We start from the raw sequence: 20,916 nt of genomic DNA on the forward strand, positions 1-20,916 counted from the left end.
TGTCGGGTCAGATCCTTGATCGAGTGGGGGTCTGTCAGATTAATCTGACACGCAGCCATGCATGCAGTATAAAGGCACGTTCTCTTAGCTCCTCACTGCTACAGCCGTATATGCAACAGTCCGCAATGCCTGTTCGACATGGAATCTCTCAACATCACTTCCACTTGGGACAACGAGGCTATCCGGGCAGCATGCACCACAGCTCGCAACTTCACCGATGCGCTCCCTCCAGGCAGCTTCTTGGCCGGGGCTCTGGGTCTCGGCTGGCTCTTCAACCGCTGGCTGACTGACAGGGCGCTGAACAATGGCAATGCACTGGCAGAGTTTGATTGGATGCGTGAAATCATCGTCGTCACAGGAGGTTCTGGTGGCATTGGTGCCGAAATAGTCAAAACACTGGCAGCCCGGGGGTCCAGAGTGGTCGTCCTCGACGTGCTCCCGCTGTCGTACCCGAAGAGTGCGCGCGAAACGTCAAAACACGAATACAAGGCAGCGAGACCGCTGACAAAATGCAGGCCCCAACGTATACTACTACAAGTGCGACCTGACCAACTACGACGAGTTGCAGGCAATGGCGACACGCATCCGAAAGTAAGCCATATTTACTCCCAGCTGCTTTTAGCTGCCGCTAACATACTCTCTACCCAGAGACCTTGGTGATCCTACTGTGGTTGTAGCGAATGCGGGGATCTGTCGCGGCAAGCCGATCTTGGCAGCCTCCCAGAGGGACATTGAGCTGTATGTTCCGTCCGCAAATCTGACATTCCCATCGGTGCTGACTCTTCTTTCCAGCACCTTTTCCGTCAACAACCTGGCAATGCTCTGGACGGCCAAGACCTTTCTGCCCAATATGATCAGTAAGAATCATGGCCACCTGCTGATCGTGGCCTCCCAGACGGGCTATGTGGCCACACCAGGCCTTACCGATTATTCGGCCACCAAGGCGGCCGCCATTGCCATCTACGAGGGTCTCCATGCCGAAGTGAAGAATATCTACAAGGCGCCCTCGGTCCGCGTCTCGTGCGTCTCGCCCAGCGCCGTCGACACGAAGATGTTCAGCGGCATCAAGCTGGGGTTGGGTATGAAAGCCCTGCGACCGGAAGACCTGGGCGCCCTGATTGCCGACATACTCCACGGCGGTAGGTCCAAGCATACTATCGTGCCACGTTCCGCGTCTGTCTTGTCCATCGTGCGAGCTCTGCCAGATTGGATACGGGTGGCGATGCAGACGGCTAGTGTCGGCGTTTTCACAGATCTGCATCCACACGATCCCATGAAGGGGCAGTGAACTGGGGGTCGTTTCTCTTGCTGGATACCTACTGAATCTTACAAAGTTTTCCGATCGCCCGGGAAACGCTCGTTTGTCTCTTGTCTGAAGCCAATTCCACTCTCGAACCATTCCATAAAACCAGTGTGCTGTTGAGGCCCATTCCCAGGCTGGCCATCGGGCTAGAGGGCAGTGTTAGAACAAGTGTCTTATAAACACAAATCAAAGCAGGGCAACGTACGGCGAGAAATACAGGCGATGATGGATGTTTTGCAGCAGGCCAGACGCCAAAGCCAGAGCCACAATATTGTAGGCCAGGCTTGCCCACCGGTTTTGTCGGATGCGGTCCATCGTTGTCTTGGCCAGCAGAATGACGTCTTGTATCTGTTCTAGATCAACACGCACATGGGCCGCGTCGTTTCGTGTCTGCCCGGACAGCAGCATCGCATCGGTTTCGCCAGCACAGACCGTATCCGAACCGACGTAGATACTAAATGATGACTCAGCAAACGCCCCCGTGTCGTTGAGGTTGTCACCAACAACCACGACAGGGCCACGCCGCCGTGCCGCTAGAACGACGCCGGCCTTGTCCAGCGGAAGCAGCTCTGCATGAACGTTCTCCACAGAGATGCCGACGGCACCAGCGACTCGCAGCGCGGCACTCCAAGCATCTCCCGTGATCATTCCAACGCGCACGCCCTGTTGTGAGAGCCTGCGCACGAGCTCTAGCGCAGAAGGCCGCACAACGTCGCGGCAGACCAGAGTGCCCGCGTGCTTCCGGTCGATGGCCACACAGACGGTCGTGGCCACATCTGCGCGTGCTGTCTCGGGAACGGATGACATGTCGTGCTCGATACCCAAAGCTGCGAGGAAGCTGCGGCTGCCCACGACAACATGGCGGGCGTTAATGGAAGAGCCTGGAATGGCAGGAGTGTTATCACCCAAGACAAGCCAGCCATGCACGCCTCTTCCTGGTTCGTAGTCCGCACGTACTACCGATACGCGTGGACGGCTGTCGGCTGCCGAGGCTGATGCCGCTTGCACTTGGGCTTCCCGTAGAATGGCTCGAGCCAGTGGATGCTTCGCAGCAATATCGTCGTGCTGCTCAACGGCACCGACCAGTGCCCACCACTCGGCCCTGGACTTTTCTGTTTCCATCCAGTGAGGTGCGAGGCCGCACCAGCTGACACTCAGCACCCCTGTTGTCAGAGTTCCGGTCTTGTCCAACAGCACCGTCTTGACCCGACCAGCATCTTCTATCCGTCGGGGATTCGTGTGCAGCCGGATGTTCGCCTTGGCCGCAGATGCTGTCATGTCAGATCATGTGCAGGGATGGCCAACAATGAGACGGGAACGAACCGGCAGCGGATATAAGCGAGATGGACTCGCCGAGTTCCAGTGTGCAAGGACAAGCACACACCAGCATGCTGGTCATGCTCTGGCGGCACTCTGTCCACGACAAGTCCTGGACGAGTCGCGATGTGGCTGTTGCAACGATCACCAGCAGGAGGATGGTATCGACAAACAGTCCGGTTCCGTGCTCGACCGAGCCGGTGGTCTGTTCTGAGGCCAAGACACGTTCGAGCAGCTGGCCTAGTCTGCTCTTGGGTCCACAACTGTCGATGCACACCACGATGTCGCCCTGGATAATGGTACAACCGGCAAAGACGGCATCTCCGCTGGCCGCGTCCACAGATTTCGGCTGATGGTCGCCTGTCATCCAGGTCTCGTCTATCCAGGCCGTCCCCGACAGCACGTGGCCATCGGCTGGAAGTCGGTCTCCCGTACCAATCCGACACGTGTCCCCAGGCACTAACATGTCTAGGTCCACAGAGACATAGGTCGATTCAGTGATTTTGGAAGCAGTAAGGACGGCCGCTGTATGAGGGAATAAGCTGGCCAGGCGGGTGACTTGGCCAAGAGAGTGCCGCGATGCCACCGTCTTTAGGAGCTGGACACCCAGTATGGAGGTACACAACATAGTTATGCCTCCGAGACGGGGGAACACATGCGGTTCTCGGTTTCCGCAGGCTTCACGGCACCATACTAGAATATAATCTGCCATAGCCGTAAGCATGCCGGCCGAGGCCAGTGTCTCCACCGTCCGCGGTCTGCGACCAGTCACAGATTGCAGGGCGTGCATATGGACACGTCTAGACACAGCCAGACACGCCAGAGCCACCACTGCTTGCAAGACCAAAAGCAAGGCTGGCAAAGCCGATGTTGAGGACGGGAAAGCTTGCGTCATATACGCGAAGGCACTGCTGCCGATCCAAGACACAGCAGCCAGTGTCACACTGACCTTGAAGTCGTGGCGGTGTTGTGCAACATTCTGCTCCCAGGTGGCCTCGGACGCAGAGAAAGAATCGACCATGTCCCGGATACAGCCGTGACGGCCATTGGGGCCATATTCTGCAGTCGCTCGCTCGTCCTCTTGAGCTTCATAGCCGGCCTTGTGTATGGCGGCAACAAGATCCGCCGATGAAGCGTGTCGTGGGTCGTATTCCACACTTGCCCTCAGGAGCACCAGCGACACTTGTGCGCATCTCACAGCTGGGAGGGTCTGAAGGGCTGCTTCGATCTGGCGAACGCATGAACTGCAGCTTAGGCCCCGGACTGTTAAAATGCATCTTCCGTACTGTTGTGAAGGCCTTTTAGCGTCGTTTCTCTTGTCTTGCTTCTCCTTCTCGCACAGATACTCCTCTGATTTAGTGTACATCTGAAAGAGCCGATCATGAAGGCTGACCAACCTCCAGACAATGTACGCAGCCACTGCACAGCATGCCATGATTGCAGGCTGGAATCCCGGACGGTGAAACTTTTCTTGGAACGAACGTTGCTGGTTGTTCAAACAATCACACGGGCTCGCCGCGCGTGGCGCCTGCTAGCCGAAATGGAGATCTTGGGATTCACGTAGTCCTCATGCTGTATGTCCCCTTTACGAGAAGCGCGACGCATCTAGCAGATCATGGTCAGAAAAAGATGACAGCAGATTTACGGAATAGTATTGTGTAAATTTAACAAGCCAAGCAGCAGTATAGATACGCGCTAGCCCCACGTCACCGCCAAATGGTTTTATGCATATAGGCATAATTCGGATAACGGAGTGCTCTCCTACCCTGTTTTGGAACTGAAAGCATGCGGTGGACACTCTGTCAATGTTGAAATGTGCTTGTACGAGTACGAGTACTCGTATATTCATGCACTAACTAGTGCACGATGCACCGCGGCAGTTGACACTCCGCGCAGTGACCCAATTATTACGTCCTTCTCTTCTCCAAGTTTCACAAGTCCTTGTCTATCCCACACCTTCATACTTTGAAAACGTCTCTTGACCCTTGATTGTGTTCTTTGAACTCTTCCATCAATCTCACGCACCGGGGTATGCATTATTGGTCTCGTAGGTAGCGATAGCTGTCAAGTCAGTATACGTCCGAAATAAATGGGTCGGGAGACATAAGATACGCACCCGACGAACAGTCAAAAAATGGATACTTCGCAGCAAATTCCTTGCTTAACTTCCAGTCCTTTGTGTTTGCAAATGGACGGCAGGCTACCGACCGTTCCTTGCAGTACTTAGCACTAAGCAGGCCGAGTGGCGAGATTGGCGACGCCGTCGTCGCTGTTGCCACCACGCAGTCTTCTGGTTCTTCCAAGCTTTGCGCCAGAGAGCAAAGCGATAGCCCACGCCGACTGTAGTGACTATTGAGTCCCTGGACCCAGCGCCAGAGCTCCCGCACAAGTGCCTCTTCAACGGGATCGGGGGCCCAGGGCCGAAAATCCTTGTCATTGCGGGTAATCTGATAGAATACCCAGCCGGGATCGATAGCACACATCGGCGTGCCGTTTGTTGTGTCCTTCTTGTTTCTGTTTGTGTCGTCGGACCTGTGTCTTGTACCGCTGTCGCTGTGAAGGTAGCTATGGTATTGACCAAAGACATTGACGGCCATCTCGCGATGGGGAATGTCAATGACGGTGTTCAGCACAATGTCACGTAACAGGGCATCAAGATCGACTGTGCTGCCGGCAAGAAGAAGCTGGTCGCGGATTTCGGGCCAGTTGACAAAGTCAATGGCCAGATTGGGCACGGTGACGCCGCATTGCAGCGGTGTGGGCCGAAACGGACTGGGCACCAGGTCACGGGCACCCGTGGCAAGACGCCAGTACATGACGCGTTCCATGTAAGCCGCACCGTTCTGTGAAGAGTCAGTATGGGTGGGGGTAGAAGAAGGGGAGAAGGAGGCTAGAAGGGGAGCTCAATGGAAAAGAAGAAACCAGACAAACCCGGGCATTACTCACCATACCATAGAGATACTGCTGCATGCCAGATGCCTTGGAGATCAAGTGAACGGAAGCCACGGCGACCTGCTCGATGATCTGGTCGGTAACAAGATGGCGCACCAGGCCCGACTGCTGGACCCGCGAGATGCACTGCGTCGCTGCCTGGAGAACCTTGCTGCTGAACGCACTGCCGGACTGAACGGTCAACGTCTGTGGTGGCGCAAACGAGCAGAGATCCCATGGCGACGCGACATGTACTTGTTCCTGCTGCTCTGTTGGCGGCATTACCTCTTCCGTTGGAAGGACCACGCTCATCAGCTCAGCCAGGTCGAATCGCATGTCCGTCCCAGGGTCCATTTCCGGGATTTCCAGGGTTTCTGTGTCTGCAAAGAACAGGTCGCAGGTCGATGCTTGGAATGCCACATCGTCCCACAAAATTGTACTCTGCTGCTGTTGCTGCAGCTGCTTGGGAGCGACTTCCTCACCGTGCAAGGATATGTTATCAGTGTGGACGTGCTCAGCCATCCTACTGTCAGAAGCTGGCGAAGACAAGGCAACCCCGGCCTCACTCTCGTTACTGACTGTCCTTGGCGCATCCGTTGTCAAGTCGACTGGTTCGACGGTCGGCGAGGCCTCTGGGTGACTCTTACGGCTGTCACCACCCTCGCGACCTAGGATCATGTCGTAGACGGCATCGTCGGCAGCCATGGCGGCAGAATTGCTCAGGCTTAGCAGCTTTTTACGCAACCGAAAGAGGGCTTCTTCCAGCGCCTGATTCTCGGCAGCCAGCTTCATGTGCGCGTCCAAGAGCATGGCGTAACGCTGCGACTGGTCTGTCTCGGCAACGAACCGCATCGTCTCAAAAACCGTGTCCATGTGGCGGCTGCTGGCCGCACGTCTCTCCCGCAAACACTGCTGCGCGATGCGGTTTTGCGTCCGCTTCCTCGCACCATCCGCCTTCTTGACACCACCACCACTAACAGCTTTTGTGTCGAGTCCATTGCTCTTCTTCGTCTTCTTTGGTGGCATCGCTATCTGCGTTGAAATGGCAGGAATACAAGGCAATACGTTAAGGTACAGATTAGCTTCCTTGGGATTCCAGGAGTGCCTTTTCTCGGCATCTGGCTGCCCACTCGAAGTACAAGACGCATGTGCCGGACTGCTCGGACACTTCACATTCCCCGAGGACTCAGCCTTCTTCCCCGCATCTTCCCCGCAAAGGGTTTGCACTCTGGCATTGCAACTATCCCAAATCCTGATCTCATAAGTGCAAAATTGTTCAGGGCTGACAACAGCCATTCACTAGTTACTACGGCTAAGCCGTACGTTCCACTACAGGCGTTTCAAAACAGGGTCAACCGGCGAATCATCGCGATCGCGGATGTAGTAGCTCAAGTCACCCCCAAATGCTTCGGCTGTGCTGTGTCCATTTCCCAGAAACCCGAACCGATTCCCGCCAGCTGCCTGTTTAAACTCCCAATCCTCCCAACGGGGCTCATGGATGGCCTCGAGATAGTGCAGCGTCGAGCCGGGCCACAGGGCCAGAATCTTGCCTGAGGCCGAACCAGCTTTGTACCAGGATCGGCACGCCTCTGCCCAGACTGCTATCATCAGTACTAGCACGAAACCAGGGAGGGAAAACAGGACACGTACTAGATTCTTTCATCCATACATCCTTCCATTCGTTAAAGTCGCGTACCGCCTCTCTCTTGACCTCAAATGAGCGAAGATTTTCCTTTTGGAATTTGGACAGCATCTTGACAATGTACTCGACCTCGGCTTCAATGCTAATGAGCACGGGGCCATTTCCTATCGGACAGTTGGGTCCCAACGTGAAGAGATAGTTGGGAAACCTGTCGACGGACATGCCTAGATATGCCTGAGGCTCATCTGATCTCGTTAGTCCATTCCTGTACAGATAGGATACTACATGCCGCCGCCGAGAGAGCCTACCCTTCCACATTTCCTCTAGCTTCGCACCCTGGGTACCTTCCAGAGAAAAGCGCGGCTTGAATGTCGTATCAAATCCGGTTGCGCAGACGAGCACATCGATTGAATACTCTCCCTTGCCATCGTCACAAACTACGCCGGTCGGCGTGATCTGTGTGATTTCACCATACACCGTCTGCACATTTCGGTCCCCCAGACTCTCAAGGTAGTTTGTGCCTGGCGTTAGACGGCGACAACCCACCGACCACTCTGGGATCAGGACGTTTTCTAGCTCCGGGTTGGCAAGCTTCTTGCGCATCAGATCCTCCATGTACATCCGCAACCCGGCCTGGTGCTGTGATCCGCTGTGGAAGATGGCAAACATGCTGTTGGCCGACTTCTCGGTCTCCTTACGCATGGCCAGGTGAGAGTCCTTGTCCGTAGAAAAGCGCTGTCGGTCTTCGTCCGTGTAGGCATGAAATTCCCCGCCTAGAGGTGGTGCCACCCAGGTTGCCTCGCGTACAAATGTCACCAGGCTGCCCACCTTATCCTTGATGGCAGGCAAAATCTGGATTCCTGACGATCCGTTGCCGATCAGCCCAACGGTTTTGCCCTCTAGGTCAAGCTCCTCCTCGGGCCACGCTGCCGAATGCACGAGCGGCCCTTTGAAGGTTTGGATGCCCGGAATTGGGGGAAAGCGCCACGCGTTCAATATTCCGCCGGCGTTGATCAAGATCTGCGCAGTCCTCTCGACCCGAGTGCCGTGTGCCAGGTCGTCAATCTGCACGTGCCACATCGCCTCATCGTCGTCCCAACGCGCCCCGACGACTTGGTGCCGCAATCTTACATACTTTTCCAGGCCGTGCTTGGCGCTGAAGTCCTTGAAATACGCAAAAATCTCCTTGGATGCGGCATAGTTTGCGCTCCAGTCTGTCTTTGGCTCAAAGCTCCAGGTGTAGTTGTGGCTTGGGACATCACACGCGCATCTGATGACGTACTTGTTAGTACGTCGTAAGAAGAAAACACCGAGCACTGGAATCTGTGTACGCACCCTGGGTATCTGTTCTCATACCACGTTCCCGAGACGTCTGCGTTCTTTTCATACACCTCTAGCGACAGATCGTCAAAGTGGCGCTGTAGCTTGTAGGCGAGAAGCAAGCCCGACGCACCAGCCCCGATCACAATAACGGAAAGCGTGCGCTTGGGGGCAAAGATAGGGGACAGATGAGAGTGGCCCACGTCCGTCCGGTCTGTCTTATTGGTGGAACCCATTGTTGGAGAAAGCTTCCTCTAATTCAACCTCCTTGAATGGCGCGATTCTGCTGTGACGGTGTTTTCCTCCAACACGGATGGAATACGTGCCTATATTTCGATTCGAGATCTTCCACTTTGCGGCATATATCAATACGCTTCTTGGGTGCATGAGACTAGCCTGCAGGCAGCTTACTATAAAGATACATGCGAATTGATCGGCGCGAGGCCGTCATACTTTTCTGACTGTCAGTAATGGAGCCACTACATTCTGCCACAAATGCTTTCCTGCTTCTACGCTCTTTCCCTTACGGATGGCTGAATGAGAATGCCTGGGACAGCATATTAGGCAACATAACTAGCCATACCTCTTTAGACTTCCGTTCGTGTTGAGGGTGATTATCACAGCCCAATTAGCCCGACATGGTGTGGGTTTTAGCATCGCTGATATATCCGGTTTCTCTCCTATTCGTACTCCGTATATCCGGTCCAACTATGCCGGAAAATATTTACTCCTTAATCTGTCTTATAATAGTCATTCAGAAACTAAATGCACGGTTTATCATCGGGTTTGCTCGTCACAGTTATACTCTCGCTTACTCTAAAGAAGCAACTGTCCCTTGTCTTGGGTATACTTAGGAAGAGGGGGCAGGACGGGGCATTTCAAAGCAGGGTTTCTTCCCTAGTGGAGGTAAGGTAATAGCACCAGGCTCTGGCGCGACCACAACATTTGAAAATTCCTCTGCTGCCGCCACCAAAGTGAACGATGACGAAAGGGCGGGAGTCGCACCCACAAGTTTGAGACTCGTCGTCCATGCTGTAGTGGTGTTTCGGGCGCCGTCCTCGTGGAGGATATCCTACAAGTGGATCGTCCTCGGGCTTACCTCTTGTCATCTGCGCAACCAAGGCCATCACCCACGACTGATGCCATCGCTGTCGCTACGTCTGCTGCTTAGACTTCGACAGCATTTTCCAATCCTGTTGCCGACGAGAGTCTTCTGAGCGCTGAGGCTTCTTGGGGCTTACACTGTGGAGTCTGGAACCAGAGGGTGGAATGTTAGCAATGCCAGCGATTTTGTGGCCGGAGACACCATCGCGCTGGAGGCACGAGCCTGTGGTTAGGCCGAAGAGCAGCACTGTGAACTGCTGTACTCCCATTCGGAAGAACGCCAGGTATTCGTTGCAAAGTATAGCCCAAGCAAAGCGTGGAAGAAAAAAAAAAACCATTCAAAGGCCACTCCCTCGAGCGGCTGTGTGTATCTGTCGTGATAGAGTTCAAACAGCTCACCAACACCTCCTGGGGCACTTCCCAAAACATGGAGTGCAAGCCTTCTTTTTAATACGATAAGAAGGCGCCGTTTATCGACTAGGCCATGTATGTCGCGCCGGAGTAGCATGCCGTTCCGGCTGTCGTTGATTGCTGCAGCACTAAGAGGAAACGCATTCCGTCTGCCTCAAACCACGCTGCTGAAGCCCGTAAAACTATGTGGGCATAGCCATTTCCGTTATAGTAGCCCGAAACTCGGCATTTTCGATCGCGCGAGGCGACAGCATCTCGAGGAGCTGGCTCTCGTGTCTGGTCACTGATTGTGTGGACAGCAGACCACGAAGCTGGTAAATTATCGTGCGGAAAGCGCCAGTGGTCGAATGACGGGACAATAGGGTAGTTGTATCCCTGGTCTATAGCGACAAGAGAAACCGTTAGCCCATGCAAGACAAAAATAGGCACGATATAGAATCACAAATACCGTTATCTCCCACGGAAAAATAACAATTTCCGCGTAACATGCATCTTCAGAAAACGAATAGGTGTGTATTCACGCTCTCTGACTGGCTGATTGCCGTCAATGACATAGGAACCCCTTTTTTGTCCACGGGACAGTTGGCGACGATACAGCACGCAGCCAAAGCAGTCTGGTAGGCAAAACCTCCATCGGCCGAGGTTAGAAATGAGAGTAGGGGCGAAAGTCCAGGATAGGCGAAATAGTGGACTGAGATCGTCTGTTCTCTTGCCTTGATAACGGTGGCATTAACGACTCCCGAATTGCATTCATCCTGACGTGAAGATCCGCTGAATTGGTTGCAAGGAAGGTGAACAGTCTTTGAAAAGGATACGAGTGTCCTGGGACGTGTTTTGGGACAAACAAAGCGGGGTTCACGCGACATCACGTGCTTCTGATCTCGACTAATTACCAGAGCAGGTGATTGATTACTAACAGACCAAAGGACGGTATGTACGGAATAATGCATGGCAAAGTGCAGAGTATGTATAGTTGCTGGACTAATTAGTGAAAGAGGAACAAGTACAATATATTAAATATTTCGTCTTTACGGTCTCCTTCTGATTGTACTAAATGTTTCCGATGTACGGAGTAGGGTGTAACATAAAAACCGTCTGTATTTGCGACTACCATTTCTATAAATATGGTTACTACGGAATACAGGCTATGTGATCCACAAAGAACTGAGCAGAATTTATCATCAGGATAAGAATCGCTTTGACACGCAACCTTGATATATTGATACCATATCGTACTCGCTTGAAGGTCGTGCATTCTGAAGCATAACGATAACGTAGCTTAGGGACCGGTGTCTTGCTACGAGATAATTACAAACTCCAAGTTTCGACGGGATTGATGGCCTTTTTCTAATAAGCCTTATATACAAAATAATACGACCGAAGAACATACGAGAAGCATCGGCATTATGGCCAAGTGTATAACTTGTCTAGATAACCTAACACCCATAACAACATGGTTGCTTTGGTCGCTGTCATATAAGCCATCCTGGTACGGAGTACTTGAAGGATTTCTCTGTGCGCGTGTATGAGTATACCTTCGCGCTGTGCCGACGTGCATGATATTTCCTACTAAACAGGCTAAGTCTAGCCCACACACCGGCGCCTAGATACTAACGGGGAATGCATCCCGGCGAGCGCCTTCCTATAAGAAGACGCTAACGGGCCGTTGGCGGGTCCAAGCTAGCTAGATACACCTTAGTACTTTATAGAGGGGGTTTACTCCGTACAGGCCTCGGGTTATTAACCAAAAACATCTTGTATGGATGAGCATACGATAACGCATGCGACCTTGTGGCGGAGGAGTCATTAAGAGGGGGGGTTGTATGCAGTACTTGTGCCCGCCTTTACTTCGCGTCTGCTCGCCCACCTTCTCCTTTGCTCTTCGTTCAACCCCTTAGAAAAACAAACCCTTTTCCATTCACGTTCTGTTAAAGTCGACCCTACACCACTACTTCCATCGACATGGCTAAGCCCCGGGATACTGAAGAACAGATGCCGACCGCAGAAGTAGCTTCGGTCCCTGGAGCAACACAAGCTACTGTCCCCGCGGCAGATCTCTCTAGCCAATTGCAACCCCCAGAGGTCTGGGCGAGTCTGGAGGTTTCAGAGGTATTGCAATGGCTTAAAGGGCGGAGATTATCTCAGAAAGAAATTGGTCCTAATGTTTTTTTTTAGGATGAGAACGACTCGTCGTTTGGCGGAGACATAGCTAGCTCTACGGAGTCTGTCAGATCGAGCATCTTGCAATACCGCGAACTTAACGGGCGCACATACCACCGCGAGCGCACGGAAGGCACTTACTGGTATGCTAGTATTCGGAAGACTAAGAATCGTGTCTCAATGCGTGCACCCCACTAATGCAGAACGCAAGGGGTCCTAATGACGACCGCCAGAACAATACGCTTGACGTTGGGTAAAATTTTTGGTCTAGACTATCAGTCCTAATACTAAGCTGACATGGAAATAGACATCATGCACTCACCATGATAATGGGTGACAAACTCTACCACGCACCTTTGCCAGACCATATGGACGTAAGGATTTGCCAAAGCACAAGCGCCAATACTCGCCATACCTAACGCGGTGGTTTATTACAGAAAGTCCTGGATATTGGTACAGGAACTGGCATTTGGGCAATGTTTGTCACCCCTTTCTTTTTGTTCCATCGCGAGTATAAACTAAGAAAGAAAAGCGACTTTGCAGACGAGCACCCTGAGGCGAACGTCATCGGAACCGATCTGTCTCCAATCCAGCCAGAATGGGTTCCGCCCAATTTGTCCTTGTATTTCCTCCCATTCTAGCGTCGTGTCTCCCCTCTGTACATTTAACTCATAACATGCCAGCCAAATCGATGACTTCACGGATTCGTGGACGTTTGAGGACAGCTCAGTCGACTTCGTACACTTACGCTGGTTATGCGGCTCCGTAAAGAACTGGACAGAGCTTTTCAAACAGGCCTACAGGGTGCTTAAACCCGGTGGCTACATCGAAACCTTTGACTTTGACGGCCACATCACGTCGGATGACGGTACCGTAACAGAAAAGACGGCGATATCACAATGGAGTCAAATTTTTGAAGGAGGAGCCCGGAAGCTGGGCATGAACGTTTCTTTCAATCCTATAAAGGAAGGCTTGCAGCATAAGGCTCTTGTTGAAGCGGGCTTTGTCAATATTACCGAGAAGGCGTACAAGGTCCGTCGGAATTGTCTTCTCACCAAAGAGATCTTGCTAATAAGCCGGTGTAGCTCCCCATTTCGGAATGGTCAGATGACCCGCTACTGCACGAAGTTGGCCGGTACATGTATGTTACCCTGGCCAATGATACCGAGGGCTTTGTAGGCATGATGGCCACCTCGCTTGGATGGACCCCCGAGCAGATTAGCGTGTACGCAGCCCATGTCCGTCGGGAGATGCGAGGGCTGAAGGTGCATGCCTACATCTACGGCGGTCTGGCCTACGCGCAGAAGCCGTTAGATGCATAGAAGTGGGAAGTCTACAGAAATTACCAGATGCTGTGTTTACTTTGTGTGTCCACCTGTGTGGTGCCGGCGAGGCAGTTCCCAAACTAGGTTGCTAGGTAGCCAGTCAGATGAAGACATCAGCCTGGGGCCGAGCAAGTTCGGCTTCTCGGCCAAAACGACCGTCACGAAGAAGTCGAGGTCGCGCAACGATGCCGCCATGGGACCAGCGAGGGGTAGAGTGCATCCGGAATCGAGTTGATCGATTGACGGTGGTTGGTAAGCGGTCTTGTCGGCACCGACACGGCCTCGATGATGGTTAAGGGCGCAGAGACCATAATAGCAGCGAGTAGAGTGTTGAGGTTGTGGAGATGAGTAGCCAGAAATGAGACAAAATGCAAGAAAGTACAACAAGATACCCGGTTGCCACCCGATAGTCGGAACAATCGTCAGGCTGCGTCCAATTCCGCCTTATCAAGCGCTGCCAACAGGACGATAGCGAATACGTTACATCCTCAGCTGCCCGTTGGCCCGGCCAATGACATCTGCACAAGCTGTGCCGATCCCCCAGCGCACAGATAAGACACAGGTCTCAGACCGCACAACCTGCGGTGAAGTGGCTGAGCTGTCGTCTGCATGTCGCATGTAGAGACATCTCCGGCCGAGCTTTGTTACTTTTTACATATCACAGGCCACCCTGTCCGCCTTATCAGCTCAGCCGATGACTGACTGCAGATCGCTCTTCCTTAAAGCATCCCGTCTTTCCTCGTCTTTTTTAGAACACATCCTCCTCCTCTCCTGCCTCTCGACCTCAACCACGAATTGTCCACCATGGCTGACACCCCCTTGCCCGTCGTTCCTGGCACTGTCCACCTGGTCGACGTCGCCGGCCAGCTCTCGTCGGCGCACGCCAAGGGTGACATTGAGCTTATCCCGCGCCCCAGCGATGACCCCGAGGACCCGCTCAATTGGTCCGACCGCCGGAAACGCCTCTCGGCCGCCATGATGGTCGTCTATACACTCGGCACCGGCTTCGCCAGCACCTTCCACTACTCCCTGCTGGCCGACATCACCATCGACACCGGCATCTCCACCGCTTCGCTCGTCCAGGGCTCCGGCCTCACCTTTCTCTTCCTCGGCTGGGCCTGTCTGCTCTGGCAGCCCGTTGCCCTGACCTTTGGCCGTCGCGGCGTCTATCTCGGCTCCACCCTGGCTATGATCCCCATGATGGTCTGGTCTGCCTACATTCACTCCCTCGGCGAGTGGTACGCCACCCGCATCCTCATCGGCATCTTCCTCTCGCCCATCGAGTCGCTGCCCGAGGTCTCCGTGCCCGACGTCTTCTTCGCCCACAATCGCGGCGCCTGGATGGGCCTCTACGTCTTCATCCTCTTCGGCTCCAACTTCCTCGGACCCCTCGTCGCCGGCTGGTTCGGCCTCGCCTACGGCTGGCGCTGGTGCATGAAGTTTGGCGCCATGGTCGTCGCCCTCACCCTCGTCATCCTCTTCTTCTTCCTCGAGGAGACCATGTACGTCCGTACCACGCTCGAGGGCCTCGAGCAACCCGACGACCAGCCGCTCTCCGACGGCCCTCTCTTTGTCGACGACGAGAAGAACCCGTCTGCAGCTGTAGCCGCCAGCAAAGACCCAGAACTGGCTGCTGTCCCCTTTCAGCCTCGCCAGACCACCCACTCCTTCGCTGCCAAAAAGGACTACCTCCAGAAGCTGGCGCCGTTTGTCAACCTGCCCGGCCGTCCCAGCGTCGAGGACATGTTCATCGCCATGTACACGCCACTGCTGATCCTCCTCCGTTTCCCCTCCGTCGTTTGGGCCGGCTTCATCTACGGCATCAATCTGTCGTGGTATAACGTGATGAATGGCACCGCCAGCCCCGTCCTCAGCGCCGCTCCCTACAACTGGTCCAGCGGCCTCGTTGGTTCCATCTACATTGGCCCCATCGTCGGCGCCGCTGTCGGTTGCCTTTGGGCCGGTGTCGTCGCCGATCGTATCACTCTCTGGCTGGCCCGCCGCAACGGCGGCATCCGCGAGCCTGAGCAGCGCCTCTGGCCACTCGCCCTATCTTCCATCCTCTCCTGCGTCGGCCTCATCACCTGGGGCGTTGGTGCCGCCCACCAGGTCAATTGGTCCGGCCTGGCCATTGCCCTCGGCATCTTAACCTTTTCCGTCGTCACCGGCGGCAGCATCGCGCTCTCTTACAATGTCGACAGCTTCAAAGACATCAGCGGCGAGTCCACCACAGGCATCATCATCGTCCGCAACACCCTCGGCTTCGGCATATCCTACGCCATCACGCCGTGGTACACCAATATGGGCCTCCAGAACTGCTTCATTATGGCCGGATTCCTGTCTCTGGGATGCACCCTAACTTTCCTGTTGATGATATGGAAAGGCAAGGAGTTACGTCGGTGGTCCGCTCCTCGCTACTGGAAAATGGCTGAATGAAGCTTTATGAAGGAACCGTGAGGTTAGAACCTCTATCTGCGCTTTGGAGTCGGGAAGACCATTTATCTCGGGGATTGTCCCTCCGTCGGGAGACAGTCTCACCGAGCTGAGTTTATGGAAACAGAAGACCTCCTAACTCTACATAGAAGACATGTTCTGGTACTAAAATACCAGTGTTCCATGATCTACTCGTCTTCGGTCAGTTTCTTCGCCGCGGAGCGCTTTGAGGGTTCCCACTGAAGCATCTTCCCCCTCTAAAGTAGTATCTTCCTCCTTGAGAGAGACACTGTCTGGGAGCGAGGTTTCTGAACGAATTTCCCCTGTATAACAGCAAGCTTTAGCAGCAACGCGGAACAAAGAATAAAGGCCAAAAGATTCATGTAAAGCAGAACTTTGTCAGTGAAAATCTTGTGGCCCGACTTGCGCGAAGGAGTAGCGACTGCGGAGGCTGCCTAAACAACGCGATGATCTCGGCTAGGTATACCCGGCTGCGACACATCTGGTCTAGATGTGTCCCGTGAACAGCTGGCCACCCTCGGAAAGGTCCCAGATCTAAAAGACCCAAGATACGCACCGTGTGGATATTCTAACATTCCGTACGCAGAAAGCCTAAAGTAAGGAAGAGGCGACGAAGAATTACGGCGAGAACTACCGGTGGTACTTTCCGTATAAGGTTGCGAAAGCCAAGGCGCTCTCCTACAGTAGCGACCGCCTGGCCCGATAACATCATGTGCCGACGATCGCTACAGGTCGCGCGCCAACAAAACAGTTGAGCTGGCTCCAAGCCCCAGCTTGCCGACAATCTGACAGCTGTCCCTGAGGACTCACCCGATGCGTACCAGGTAGCAACGCGACGCGATGTGATCGGGGAACATCCCTTTTTAGATTTCCCGTTCGACAAGATTCGTGTAAAATTAGAGTTAGAGATGGCCAGAGGCTTCTATTGCCGGCCAGGCCAGGTATGTCGTCGAAGAGTTAACGCCATGTGAGCGCGATGTCAAGCGAAAAAGAATGGATGGAGGTCGCAAAATTGCTGTTGTTTGGCAGCTCGAAGACGCGATGATCTGCACGTGATGCTTCTGCTAAATTATCCCAAAAGGGGTGGGACCCCACAGTCGTTCAAACTCATCTTACGGAGTAAATGCGAATCCCTCTTAATTGCAGTATGCACTCCGTACAGAGTACTCCGAATGCGAAGCACCATTCGGCATCTGAATCAGGCCGAGTTAGTGATAGATGGATTTGAAAACCACTCGGCGGCTACAAAGGAATGGATGAGGGGACCATCACTTCTGGATATTGGATCTGCTGCGGCTGAGAAGATATGAACTTTCTGAGAGGAGGTTACTGACTCAGAACCCATGATCTAGGAAGCGAAACAAATCATGAACGGGAAATACACATCAAGAGCTAGTAATATAATAGGACGAACAACGAATACAAATTTGATACATGCAGCCAATGATTTACCCGTAAACCACGAGGCTCCAAAATAAGGACCTATAGGCAGAAACGCTCTTCTCCCGCACTTCTGAACTATACAGGATGTCTTTCCTCTGCCGGGGTCTGGACTGGGTGATTCGGTGGTGTTGCGTCTTTCTTGTTCGCCGGAACCAAGTGGAACAAATAAAAGTTGCACAGCTGAAATAAATCCGCATTTCCAAGCCTTTCAGTCCAGTCTTTGTCCTCCGTCGACTCTTTCTCCTGCCACTGTACTCCGGTGTTGAAGGTGACAGGCTTGCAGGGCGAGACGAAGCCGTAACGCTTCCACACCGCTAACTTATTCATCCATCCGTTTGTACGGGTGCGGATCGTAAATGTGGCCTGGAATGTCCTGTCTGTGGAACCTTTCTTGAGCTCGCCTCTCTCGAGCAGAACGACTGTATGGAACATAGACGGAAGCCCGCCTTTGACGGCTGTATTCTCGAACAAATTCCATTCGGCTGCATTGCAGCGGTCTTTACCGCAGTTTCACAAGGCGCTATCATCACTGTTTGTTTTGTCGAGTCTCTTCAAAAGTCCGTCGCCATATAGGCTTCGCGCATTGCCGTTGATCACAAACTTTGCTCCGTTGCCGTTACCTGCGAAATCAGCGTGAAGTTGGCTCCCATGGTGTTAGTGGCTTCGGTAACCCCCGCTACAAGGCTTTCGTTCAAGGCCAATGTACGCGTGATGGTGTCGGGTGTCAGGCCCATTCCGTAGGTGCCATTTGGTGCCACTGTTCTGACGTGAAGGTTGTCATCAGATGATGTCTTCCCACTCTGATCGCCAGACGTATCCTTGAATACCACCCGGATCGAGGCTGATATGAAGCGACGGTTGGGGGCGCGCTGTTGCAGGTGCCAGCGAAACACAAGCAAGCTGATCGGCATGCCGTTACTATCCTTCCCGTGCAACGCTTTTTGGACGTGACCGTAAACAACCACAGGCTCGTCCCGATCGTAGCCAGTGAAGTTGGGGTAGTCCACCGCCGCGTCGTTGGTCGTGGACATATTGAGCCCTGCGTCGTCAACTATATAATAGTTGGCGATTTTTTTGTTTGTTATGGATGTGGGCAGATACAGTTCAGCTCTATTCTTCGTAAAAGAAAATACGGTAAGCAACTGGTCAATTTATATACGATGCAACGGGCCCTGATGAGCTTTTTGGTCATTCGCATCCTCACTTCCCGAATAAGACAAGAGTCTCGCCAAAGTCATCATAATGTTTGCCTTGCGCCACGCGCTACAGCAATCGTCTTTCCGGTCCTTGATCCTGAAGGATCAAGTGCTTATCAGCATTCCTATCCCTAGTTCAGCTTGCCCTAAATGATCGCTTCCGCTGAGGCTAATCCAGAGTGTCTCAGGCTGACTAGGGCTGACGCCGCAAAAGGCCGCGAGTTACAGGGATAGAACGATAATCTGCCGTTTAATTTTCGGGGAAATATCCTGCTTGGGCTAGTATCAGATAGAGAAGGATTGATGCCCTTCTCGTCGCGTAATCTATCCTCAAAATCAGGGTCACAGTACGATGACTGTACTATCAATTCGTCTTTGCGAACATATCTGACGTGGAAGGAGCACTCCTCATTATTGTCAGTCTTGTCGAGAAGCCCACGAAGGATGAACATAGCCCAGCTGTGGGCATTTCTAGCTATCTATTTATTAACATATTTACTTACCTATTTATTCGTTTTAACGTCGCCATTCAAGGAGCTATGCCCCTAGAACTAATACGCCTCCCTAAGGGCATGCAACGGAGGAGGCAGGAGGTGTTTAATGAGCATTTCTAACTCAGCCAGGGGGCGGAACATAATTGTGCCAACATTGCTACCCTTTTCGTGTGCAATTGTAAAAGAGAAAGCCTAGAGTGCCTCGGGCTCTTCTATACGCGAATACAGCCCCATGGTGTTCTCTGCTCTCTGCTCTAGTTTGTTCGAGCTTATAAACATATACCGCTCTCCAACTTTTAAGATTGTGGTAAGACGGACGAAAATCGCAAGCATTAGTGTAATTCCCTACAACGAGAAAATGGATATTAACCGTTACGAGGCGCTAACACAGCCCTATCGGCTTAGCTTGTAATTTCTCCGTGTACTCCATACGGGTGTGGCTTCTACTCCGTGCACCACTAGTCTGTACGCGCAGTCTCTGCGCGAATACCAGTGTAAGACCCGTACATTAATCCTTGTGGGATATTCGTCCGGACCAGTTGCACGTATCGTAGTAAGCTCTAAGGCCTTCAGAAGATCTAGTGATGATATTTCGCTTGGTGGTTGACTGGAGCTCCGGACTGTGCGCAGTGTGCGCTCAGATCAGGGTGTGGATTTCCCCGAGGTCACCTGACTTGACCTCGGCCGCCGAAATTACTAGATAAGACGAAGCCCTGATCTGCGCGCATACTGCGCACAGTCTGGTCTTCAATGAGTCAACCACCGAACGAAATACCATCACTAGATCTTCTGAAGGCCTTAGAGCTTACTACGATACGTGCAACCGGTCCGGACGAATATCCCACAAGGATTACCGTACGGGTCTTACACTGGTGATCACGCAGAACGTGCGTGACAGACTAGTGGTGCACGGAGTAGAAGCCACACGGGGTACGGAGGAGTACTTATCGGGCATAATTTGTGCTGTTTGTACTGCGTATAAAATTGGTATAGTACGACTACCGCTAGTTGTACGGCTCTGTGCACCGTTTATAACGCGGGAATACGGAGTACTAATCTAAAAAACCTTAAGTAAGCGAAGAGGCCGGCAAGTCATAAGGCAGAGTCAGAGTCGGTAGTCCGTGCCACTGCCTCATTCAGATGGTTAAAATGCAAGGATAGGGCTAGGCTAGGTTGTACAGGCCTGTACAAGTAGTGGCTCCTTACGACGGTCACAGGCGAAAGAATTGCCCCTGTAATACGGAGTACTTTGTAAGATGCAGTAAAAAAGATACCTGTCGAATTATGCCCAAAGAGCGTGTACTGCTGTGTTGGGTACTCCGTACTTCCGAGCTAAGCCGTCGCGCATTAAATCACCTACTAAATTATGAAGTCGTTGGTTACTTATCAGGACTTAGTTGGTTGTATTACTAAAGTAGAGTAGAGGAGAAGATGCAGCTATTCTAGAGGGATAAAACTCTGCATAGGGTGGAGCCCTGATTGACCAATCAGGGCTCACCCATATGTCACATGACTTGTGATTACTTAACATAAATAGCGCCCTGCGCCACACTACATGTAGTTCTCCACCACGCGCACCAGTCTTCAAACCCGCCCATTTTTGCCTACATACTATTATGTAGTAGTTCGTACAAGCATCGCCTTATGTAGGAGCTGCATATCTAATGCCTATTTGCAACCCCGCCAGGCTCTGACGGAAACGCTCTCATCGCATCGTTATCACCTCTCTTCTCGTTCCCAGCTTTCTCTTGCAGCTGCAGCAAGGCTTTTATTATTTGGTAGGTAAGGACTGAGCAACTTCTACAATCAAAGTGCT

At 52.8% G+C, this 20,916-nt stretch overlaps 7 protein-coding genes across 7 annotated transcripts; 3 read left to right on the plus strand and 4 right to left on the minus strand.

Moving 5' to 3' along the window:
• Nucleotides 1-138: 138 nt before the first annotated feature.
• On the plus strand, nucleotides 139-1,288 carry CMQ_7669 (short chain dehydrogenase reductase; the record flags this gene model as incomplete). Its single annotated transcript, XM_014314674.1, has 4 exons — nucleotides 139-457; nucleotides 516-591; nucleotides 649-738; nucleotides 793-1,288. The coding sequence occupies 4 exons, from the start codon at nucleotides 139-141 to the stop codon at nucleotides 1,286-1,288; spliced, it is 981 nt and encodes a 326-aa protein (XP_014170149.1).
• A 201-nt stretch (nucleotides 1,289-1,489) lies between these two features.
• On the minus strand, nucleotides 1,490-4,055 carry CMQ_7415 (haloacid dehalogenase-like hydrolase; the record flags this gene model as incomplete). The annotated part of the gene is made up of 2 exons (XM_014314420.1): nucleotides 1,490-2,574; nucleotides 2,627-4,055. 2 exons carry the CDS (start codon nucleotides 4,053-4,055, stop codon nucleotides 1,490-1,492), a joined length of 2,514 nt encoding a protein of 837 aa, XP_014169895.1.
• Nucleotides 4,056-4,689: 634 nt separating this feature from the next.
• CMQ_7679 (heavy metal translocating p-type ATPase) lies at nucleotides 4,690-6,577 on the minus strand (the record flags this gene model as incomplete). Its single annotated transcript, XM_014314684.1, has 2 exons — nucleotides 4,690-5,463; nucleotides 5,567-6,577. The coding sequence occupies 2 exons, from the start codon at nucleotides 6,575-6,577 to the stop codon at nucleotides 4,690-4,692; spliced, it is 1,785 nt and encodes a 594-aa protein (XP_014170159.1).
• Nucleotides 6,578-6,880: 303 nt separating this feature from the next.
• CMQ_7493 (flavin-binding monooxygenase) lies at nucleotides 6,881-8,749 on the minus strand (the record flags this gene model as incomplete). The annotated part of the gene is made up of 4 exons (XM_014314498.1): nucleotides 6,881-7,149; nucleotides 7,202-7,438; nucleotides 7,502-8,463; nucleotides 8,529-8,749. The coding sequence occupies 4 exons, from the start codon at nucleotides 8,747-8,749 to the stop codon at nucleotides 6,881-6,883; spliced, it is 1,689 nt and encodes a 562-aa protein (XP_014169973.1).
• A 3,241-nt stretch (nucleotides 8,750-11,990) lies between these two features.
• Nucleotides 11,991-13,510, plus strand: CMQ_7376 (uncharacterized protein; the record flags this gene model as incomplete). Its single annotated transcript, XM_014314381.1, has 8 exons — nucleotides 11,991-12,137; nucleotides 12,204-12,331; nucleotides 12,400-12,441; nucleotides 12,496-12,562; nucleotides 12,626-12,666; nucleotides 12,721-12,810; nucleotides 12,872-13,220; nucleotides 13,274-13,510. 8 exons carry the CDS (start codon nucleotides 11,991-11,993, stop codon nucleotides 13,508-13,510), a joined length of 1,101 nt encoding a protein of 366 aa, XP_014169856.1.
• An 807-nt stretch (nucleotides 13,511-14,317) lies between these two features.
• CMQ_7408 (major facilitator superfamily transporter) lies at nucleotides 14,318-15,949 on the plus strand (the record flags this gene model as incomplete). The annotated part of the gene is made up of 1 exon (XM_014314413.1): nucleotides 14,318-15,949. One exon carries the CDS (start codon nucleotides 14,318-14,320, stop codon nucleotides 15,947-15,949), a length of 1,632 nt encoding a protein of 543 aa, XP_014169888.1.
• A 1,536-nt stretch (nucleotides 15,950-17,485) lies between these two features.
• On the minus strand, nucleotides 17,486-18,441 carry CMQ_7334 (uncharacterized protein; the record flags this gene model as incomplete). The annotated part of the gene is made up of 2 exons (XM_014314339.1): nucleotides 17,486-17,829; nucleotides 18,012-18,441. The coding sequence occupies 2 exons, from the start codon at nucleotides 18,439-18,441 to the stop codon at nucleotides 17,486-17,488; spliced, it is 774 nt and encodes a 257-aa protein (XP_014169814.1).
• Nucleotides 18,442-20,916: the final 2,475 nt, after the last annotated feature.

This window comes from Grosmannia clavigera (genome assembly GCF_000143105.1).
Source record: "Grosmannia clavigera kw1407 unplaced genomic scaffold GCSC_173, whole genome shotgun sequence".
Taxonomy (NCBI): Eukaryota; Fungi; Ascomycota; class Sordariomycetes; order Ophiostomatales; family Ophiostomataceae; genus Leptographium; species Leptographium clavigerum.